The sequence below is a fragment of the Gymnodraco acuticeps genome, unplaced genomic scaffold (assembly GCF_902827175.1).
Source record: "Gymnodraco acuticeps unplaced genomic scaffold, fGymAcu1.1, whole genome shotgun sequence".
Classification (NCBI taxonomy): domain Eukaryota; kingdom Metazoa; phylum Chordata; class Actinopteri; order Perciformes; family Bathydraconidae; genus Gymnodraco; species Gymnodraco acuticeps.
In genome coordinates, this window is record NW_022991657.1 from 24,398 (window position 1) to 33,335 (window position 8,938).

Below are 8,938 nucleotides of genomic sequence, written 5' to 3' on the forward strand. Positions count from 1 at the left end.
TTAGTACATTTGTAAAGTTATTTAGGCAATGTTGTTTGTGGGAGTTAGTGAAAGACCGCCCCTTCCAGGTGTGTGTGTGTGCGTTTTCCGGTGTGTGTGGAGGGAGTACGAGACGGTAGGAGTTGTGTTCGAGTTTGGGAAAAAGTCATAATGAGTGTTATTGATTGGTTCTGTAAGGTGTGGCTGTGGCCGTCAATAGGCCTACCAGAAAATAAAGAGAACATTTTCGACATTGAAGGCTCGTGATCTGTGATTTTGAATAGCTACAATATGAACAGGCTCGTGCTTGGCCCACTGGTATTATTTGTTTATTTATTTTGAAAATTAACTAGCAACGCCGTGCTGTCATATAGCAACTGCTAAGCTACTGCAGCAAACAAATCCTGGCGCCGCCCATGCTGCCTGCCCACATATCTGATCTAAACATAGTAACGTGTGTTGGGGGAAATAATTATTTAAAGTTATTTAATAATTGTGACATTTTTTTTACTTTTCGATGGGTGAATGATGCTCAAAGTGAGGGGGCAAAGAATACAACTGAGGGGGCAATGCCCCCTTTTGCCCCCTTGTGGCGCCGGGCCCGGGCAGAACTGTGTGCACACTGCACAGCGCTGCAGCGTGTCTGTGAGGCCCCGCCCCCGCACGCAGATGAGAAAGAGAGATCTCTTTTAAAATATAATGAAAGTTAGAAACGGAGATGGTTAGATAAAAATGTGCAAGATAACGTTTATGTAGCATTTCTTTATTGTCGAAATGATGACATTTATAACGGGATCAAATCAAAGTGAATGGCCTGCTGCTGCTGAATGCATGGGGCAAGTGACTGGAAACAGTTTTAAAAGTTATTACATCGTTTCAGATAATAATAATAATAATAATAATAATAATAATAATGATAATTCATTCTATTTAGGGGCGCCTTTCAAAGCACCCAAGGACACCTTACAATTCATAACATATTCTGAGGAAAGGTTTTAAGACAGAATGCAGTCCGGGTGATGTATTGTATGTGGGGTGCAGAGAGAGAGCTGTCCAGAATGACACCAAGATGTTGTGTTTGAGTTCTTGATAAGCCATTAAAACAGTAAAATAAGTGTCTCCTGTTCACCGAAACATACCCATCTGTTATGGAAAAAGAAAGTATTCTAAAAGTAATCTGCCACCGGTACCGGCGGGGATTGTTGTTAGCTTCTGATGCGCAGAAGAAAAATCTGGCCAACCCTATTTTTTACAGGCCCACCCTAAAGTACATTCCTTCCTACGCTACTGGTGTATACGTGTGTGTGTGCGTTTGTGTGTATTGTGTTTGTTTCCCGGGGAAAACCCTCACGAGAAACACCGGCTGTTGTTATGCCTGCTGTGACGTTAAGTTACTCCGCTCTCCGCTTGTAATTATGCCGAAGCTTCAAAGTTGTATTTATCATCTGAATTTGCCGAAACAAGTTTAATATTCTGAAAGCCAAGACTTTGTTTAATTAAAATCAGATGAAAACAAACTGTAACGGACCCTGCCGTGTTATCTATGATTACTATACTCTTACATTCATAATTTCAGCCGGAGGGAGGGGGGGCGGCGCTGCGGAAGAGCAGATTACAAGCTTCAAAAATGTATTTATCGTGTGATTTTGGAAATAAAAGTTTCATATTCTGAAAGCCAAGACTTTGTTTGTTTAAAATCAAACAAAACACCCGAAATGAGCCGTTGCGACTTCCGACTGATTTCGATAGAGCGGGTCACATATATCGATAAATGTTGTTTTGTCTGCGAAACAATACATTTAGACTGCATTCATTGTTTTGGATAGTGCAAACAGGTCACGCACCTTACCTTACTGATTTGCAAAACCCATCAGACGGTGGGCGGGGAAAAAAACGTGTTTGTCAGAATCGTCACTTCCTATACTGACAGTGGAGGTCATAGATATATATAAACACTAGATGGCTCATGGGAGATTTTCCAGCGTAGCTGACCGGCCGCCATCTTGCTACAGTCAACAGTTACTCTGGTACGCGTTATGGTAGCTGTTGTGAGGTGAGTGATCTGCACAAAAATACTCTTAACTCGCTGAAATCTTGACTGATTTACAAACGGTTTGGTTTATTATAAACATTATTAGCATGGCTATGATACAAGTTTTGAACGCAATTAGACACCGAGAAGGAATGAGGAAGCAGCGGGGGTTTAAAACTCTCTCCTATTCACTGTTGTGCAAATCATCATGACACAGACATATTGAAAAGTTAAGATCACAACATGATATCCAATGCAAATATAGAGCAAATGATGCTGCTTTGTGTCACTGCATTGCATGCTGTTAAAGTGTCATTACCATTTTATTGTAAACTAGGGGTTCCCTGTAAAATCTTAGGCCCTTTATAGCAGCTCAACAAGCCTTGCCGTTTTTCTTTTAATCTTAAGCATGTTTCCGAGGCCCAATCCAGCTCTCATTCCCTGAGGTGGCACAAAGGCTAGATTTCATACATTTCATCTGTCTTCTTCAGTCTAAAGTCACTTCATGTACATTATAAGCCTATGAAAACGCTGGTACTATTTGGATTGCTGCATCAGTGTCAGCAAGGTCATGACTTTCACCGGGTATAGAAGCAACGGTGTCTTCCTCCCTTTTCAAAGTCATATTTATGCCTGCCTCACTTTTGTTCTTTCAAGGGGATTTTCCTAAATGTGTTCTTGAATTTTTTCATAAAGGTCACCTATTATGCAAAATCCACTTTTGCATGTCTTTATAGATACACATGTGTCCCCTCTGTGGAAAGAGATTCTGAAAGTTTCAGGAAGAAAGATTTGCTCACTTTTTGTCCTGATCCATTGCTATCAAAACCTGTCTGAAAATGAGCTGATCAGATTTTGGCCACTTTGTGATGTCATAACGATTTTGTGGCTGGTGTAACCATTAGCCAATCACCAACCAAGGTAACCCCCCCCCCCCCCCCCACCCACCTTATCCCCTGAATCTCCTCCTAGAGCACCATTGTGTTATTTTTAACCAAATATCTCTCAGAGGGGCGTGGGGAGGGGCTCCTTTTCTTCATCTGAAGTACCAGAATCAGCACTTTTGAAACAGGGCTGAAACAGAGAGGATTATGGGATACTACAATGCAGGATCTGTTTGGTATTTGGAGCCAAACACTTCAGATACATGTTTGTATATATCCGAGACCTATCATATATTGATGAAAAACAGTATAATAGGGGACCTTTAATTTGTTTGTCCCATTTTTTGTAATTCATTGTACAGTACATATTTTAGTTATTGGTTGTATCAGAAGCAATGTGATTGAGGAAGTTCAATGGCTAAATATTAAGAGTAGTGGCTTTTGGATACTATATATATTCCTAATGTAGGAACAAGACTTTTGTAATATAAACGTATGTACTGTGTCTTGATTTGTTGTCCTTTTATTTGCATTTTTCTAACCAAAATATAAACATATCTTATTACAACTTTACTGAACATTGACATTTCCATACTCAAGGTATGTTCAGAGCACAATGTGGTTATTGTGGATAGTTACGGGAATAGGTTGGAATCTTGTGTTACAGGTTGTCTCCATGTTGCTACAGGCACACACACGCAAACACACACACACACACACACACACACATACACATGTATACATCACTTCAGGGGACATTACATTGACTTACATGCATTTCCTGGAGACTTATCCTAACCTTAACCATAACCAACACATGCCTAACCCTAACCCTTACCCTAACCCTAACCCTAATCCTAATCATAACCCTAACCAAGTCTTCACGCTCAAATTAATGATTCCCCTCATGGGGACCTCCAATTTGTCCCCATAAGGGAAGCCAGTCCCCACACGTGACTATGTAAACATATTTAGGTCCCCAAAAGTATAGTAATGCTAGACCACACACACACACACACACACACACGCTCACACAAGTGTATGAAGAGTGTCCAAAAGCGAAAGCATTGGTGAATGGGAACAATTGTTGATTGTTCATTATGTTATTATGAGGGGCGTGTACAAGGAAGCAGCATTTTAAAATGACGAGAGGAATGAGGCTGCAATGAGGGTATAAAACTCACTCAGATTCACTCTCCAGAACATCCTGACATAGACTTAAAGGTAAGATCTTAACATGATATCTAATGCAATATGCAGCACATTTGTATTTTACAGAATAGTATGCAAGTTAATAGCAGCACAATATAATTAGATTTTGTGCATGTGAACGACCATTTTCTGTTATCTCTTTTTATTTCTATCTGATGGAATGTGTGCTTCTCCTGCTGATGGTGACAGCATGTGCTGCAATAACTCAAGGTAAAATAAAAGATATATTCTTTATTTAACAGAGGAATTAAATAAGGGAATTTCAAAGAGAAGCACGTACTGTACACAGTGTGTGTGTGTGTGTGTGTGTGTGTGTGTGTGTGTGTGTGTGTGTGTGTGTGTGTGTGTGTGTGTGTGTGTGTGTGTGGTGTGTGTGTGTGTGTGTGTGCGTGCGTGCGTGCGTGCGTGTGTGTGTGTAGAAGCACTAAATATTGTGAAATCATGGTAATATTTTACAGTGTGTGTTTACAAGCACACACACACACACACACACACACTGTAAAATATTACCATGATTTCACAATATTTAGTTGTAATATTTTATAATAAATTACTGTTTTACCACTTTACAGTCTTTACCTGTAATGTTCACAATATAATACTGTAATTTTGAATTTCACAGTGAAATCAATACAGGCACAGTTCATTACTGTGAATGTACAGGATCAATGATTACCAGGATTTCACAACATGTTACTGTATTATTTCACAGTAACATACTGTATTCAGACCATCCTCTGTGATAACACAACAAATTAAGTGATTTTCTTGCTTTCATCGCTCTTGCTTGGCTTTAAATACTAATTTCTTTCTTTGGTGCAGGTTTTACTGAAATTGAAAGGGGCACCGCTGCATGTGCCTTCAAATAAACGTTGCAACATATAAATCTATGTAAAATTGAAATGGTTGTCTTGGCTTATAGTTTTCAGGTGCTTCTTGGGCATTAACCCTGAGACGGGCTCGAAAGCCAAAAAGAGGCATGGCAATTTAAACCCCCATGTCAGCACATTCTTTAGAACAATTGTTGACTTCGAGTGGATGTCTAGACATGGGTTACGTGCTCCCCTCCTTGTTTTCTTTCTGTCTCCCTGCTGCAGGTGCACCTGGTCTGCCCCTGGCTCCGCCTCTGCCCAGGTGAACCTGGTCTGCCCCTGGCTCCGCCTCTGCCCAGGTGTTCCAAATTCCACTCAGCCGTGTATATATAAAGAGAAGCTGGAGGAGAAGGATGTCTCGCCTGTCCTAACGCCGGGAGACACTCTCCTTAGAATACCTCTTTGCCATTTTGAGCTGTAGGCTATATTTTTGCAGGTGTCTTTATGTTTAGCCTGGAGGACCTGGTAATCTAGTTTTCGTGGCTTTATTTTGTTTCCCATCAGGTTTATAATTGATTTTTGGTTAGGGGGGGAAGTTCTAGGTCCTACGGCCCGTGGTGTGGCTGGCTCGGGTTCCCTCCTTCTGTTTGTTCCTTTTGGCCACTCCTCCAGACCTCTTTTTGTTTCCCGTTTCGCTTGTGTGAGCAAACGGCTGATTATCAATAAATGCTTGTTACCAAGTACCGGTTATTGCGTGTATTCTATCATGTTGCGGGTCTCAGCACCAGCCACTACGCGGAGTAGAGGTTGGGGCCGTAACAACATGTCCAAGACACTGTGAAATGTACTTTGCACTTCAATGGAGTAATAAAAAGGGCATTTTCTTTGTTGATTGAGCTGATTGAATTGTGTAGTTATGGTAAAATCCCAGTGAACTAGTCAGATTTACAATATATTATCGTATTATTTACATTTTTATATTTACAGTAAATTACTAGCTACTGTGTTGCATTACTTCTACAGTAATAGTGTGAAAATAGAGGTAATTACTGTAATTCATGTACAGCAAGGTACCATAATATCACAGTTCTGTACTGCTATATCACAGTAATTCCATGGGCATGGCAACTGGAAAGTCACAGTATTTAGTTGTATTTTTATTCTAATTTACTGTAAAATATCTACAGTAATGTACTGTGAAATATTTACAGTCAATTACTGTGAAATATTCACAGTCAATTACCGTGAAATCCATGCAACTAGTAGCCAGTAATTTTACAGTCAAACATTTTACAGTGCACTGTAAGTTACATTAACCTTAAAAACCTTTCATAATATTCCAACTGCACATCGGGGTTGTTACCACACAAAATAATGTATTTCTGTATTGTAAAACTTTCACAAACATTTCACCTTTATTTTTATTTTTTTGTAGATCTCTCCGGTAAAATGTTTACCTTCCCTCAGGAAACCAACACAGCTTATGTGAAACTGACACCAAAAATAGTGGATTTCGGAGCTATAACTGTCTGTCTCAGGTAGTGTGCAAAGTGCAAAGCCAATGAACATATGTTTATAGAGTATAACTGAAAATGAACATATTCCATTTTTCTTTTTTTATTCCTGCAGGACCATTACAGACCTCAACAGGAACTACGCCCTTTTCTCTCTGTCTGCAACATCCTCTCATAATGCTTTTCTCATATTCAAGCCTACTACTGATGGGATTAAAATCTATGTCCATGATCAAGCTGAAACATTTGGGGGAGAGGACTACAAAGTGAACACGTGGCACTCAATATGTTCTACATGGGACTCTGTGACCGGTGTGGCACAGCTGTGGCTAGACAACAAGCCCTTCATTAGGAAATATGTTGGTGGAGCAAGAATCACAATGCCTTCTATTATCATTGGACAGGTAAGTTTAATTTATAAGTAAAATAGTTGATAGAATTCCAGAAATGTCTCTTGATTGGTTCAATTCTGATTCATTTATTCTGTGAAGTACTGATTGTAAAACAAAACATTTACTGCATGGAAATGTTTTGTTCACAGCTCACTACAGAAGCACTTTCTATCAAAGCTGTTATCTTATCAGTCTGATCATTTTACAGGAGCAGGATTCCCATGGTGGAGGATTTGACAAAACACAGTCTTTCGTTGGCATGATGTCTGATGTCCACATGTGGGACTACACCCTCTCCACCTGTGAGATCCAGAAGTACATGCTTGACAGAAACCTAACTCCGGGTAATGTGCTCAATTGGAAGGCGCTGGACTACAAAACCTACGGAAGAGTGCTGACAGAACAAAAAACCACTTGCTCATGTACAGAATAAATACAAACAAATATATAAATGTCATACTCCTTACAAGGCTTTTTCTTTTGAGTATGAAATTCAAACACCCTGTAAACCCGAACAGTGGCATTAATCAGCTTGATCAACACAATTACCTGATTTCTGACCACCATCTTAAATGTGTGTGTTTAATTTTCTTATTAAATCTGCAAATTGTTATTTGTAATTAGATGACATTTGTGATATATCCTTTTGTCTGGCATGTTTGCTGAAACATGTATGACGCTCTTCCTGACAGTTCATTAAAAATGGCACATTCTACAGTCCTGTCTCCTGGCCGTCATTCTGACTTAAATCATTTAACAATCTTCATTTCTTTGCATTTATTCAATAGTTTTGACATTTTATTATTATATCATGGTCTTACCAGAATCAATGTTAATACAAAAGTTCAAGAACTAGACCAATAGAGAATGGCTTGTGACTACAACTATTACGTCTATATATTGATCCTTATTTTGTGGGTTTTTCACCCAACATTTTATAACTCCATTGCATTTTTGTTCACAAGCCTTTTTCAAAAAAACATTTGTAGATGGATTTAGGAACTCCCCCTCGGTTCTATTGGCTCTAACGGTTCAAAAGTGGTGTCAATCATCAAAATCGACCGATGGGTTCCAGAGATATGGCAAATCCACCCAAATAGACCTCTCTGAAAAAGTCATAATTCACTTGTTTTGCATCAATCTTGATACAGGGTACTTATTATATGTTATAGTTTGGATTATTAAAGCTTTTAGTCTACTATCCCATAATTCAAGGGTGGTTTTCACTATAAGTAATGTTTTTTTTGGGACGTAAACTATAATTTAAAAAAAATGTCTATGTTCAATCTGAATTTACTTTAAAATAAAAACATCTATAAACATTCTGATTCTTCTACATCCAACTCACAGGTTTATTGTCACGAACGAGCTGAGAACCCAAATGCAACACACGGGACACCAGGGAAAGTCGGTAACCAGCTTTATTATAAATTGTTCCCAATGAAAAGTCCTGGTGCATGCGCGTCCGCCGAAAGACTTCCTATTTTTAAATCCCGACTAAAAATTATTATGCCTGTTTTTAAATGCCTTTTTAATAATGTATTTATTTTGTATTTGTTCTTAAATGTCTTTTGCTTTTAATCTGTAAAGCACTTTGAATCGCCACGTGCTGAAAAGTGCTATATAAATAAAATTGCCGTGCCTTGCCTTGCCTTGGTGTAAGACAAACCGGCAGACAGTAGGCAAAGGGCTAGTCGGGGACAGGCGAGGGTTCCAGGAGTAGGCAAGACGGGAGACGCAGGTACCGGCAGGGTCAAGGAGCAGGCGAGGCAGAATCGTCCGGGTACAGGCAGGGTCAGGAAACAGGTGAAGCAGGCTGGTCAGGGACAGGCAAGGTCGAAACTGGGAGAGCAATCTGGGAGGTAATGCTGGAAAGAACTGCATTCTGCGAAGTACGATCTGGCACTGAGGTGAGAGTGAAGGGGGCCTATACTAGTGGAGCTGATGGGTGTAACAGAGTGTGAGAGAAACAGGGTGTGACTACCAGGTGACTAAGGTGGCTGAGAAATGCTAATGCAGAAAATAGGTGAGTGAGGGAGCAGACTGTGACATTTATCATTGCTTTGAGAAAAGAGATTATTAATGTATCCCTTTTAGAAATGAAGATATAGTC

At 39.7% G+C, this 8,938-nt stretch overlaps 1 protein-coding gene across 2 annotated transcripts; it reads left to right on the top strand.

Moving 5' to 3' along the window:
- The first annotated feature begins 4,071 nt into the window (after nt 1-4,071).
- LOC117534391 (C-reactive protein-like) lies at nt 4,072-7,542 on the top strand. 2 transcript variants are annotated; one of them, XM_034198575.1, is made up of 5 exons: nt 4,098-4,119; nt 4,263-4,317; nt 6,355-6,457; nt 6,549-6,837; nt 7,034-7,542. In XM_034198575.1, the coding sequence occupies exons 2-5, from the start codon at nt 4,263-4,265 to the stop codon at nt 7,256-7,258; spliced, it is 672 nt and encodes a 223-aa protein (XP_034054466.1). In that variant the 5' UTR covers nt 4,098-4,119; the 3' UTR covers nt 7,259-7,542. The 2 variants fall into 2 exon arrangements, with proteins under 2 accessions (XP_034054467.1, XP_034054466.1); XM_034198576.1 differs by lacking the exon at nt 4,263-4,317 and having other exon boundaries at nt 4,072-4,119.
- The last annotated feature ends 1,396 nt before the right edge of the window (nt 7,543-8,938 follow it).

Excerpts from the sequence above, each read along its gene's own strand:
- LOC117534391 (XM_034198575.1), top strand. The coding sequence starts at position 4,263 with ATGGAATGTGTGCTTCTCCTGCTGATGGTGACAGCATGTGCTGCAATA. Across the intron at positions 6,458-6,548 it reads GCTATAACTGTCTGTCTCAG|GACCATTACAGACCTCAACA; the intron begins GTAGTGTGCAAA and ends TTATTCCTGCAG. Across the intron at positions 6,838-7,033 it reads CTTCTATTATCATTGGACAG|GAGCAGGATTCCCATGGTGG; the intron begins GTAAGTTTAATT and ends ATCATTTTACAG.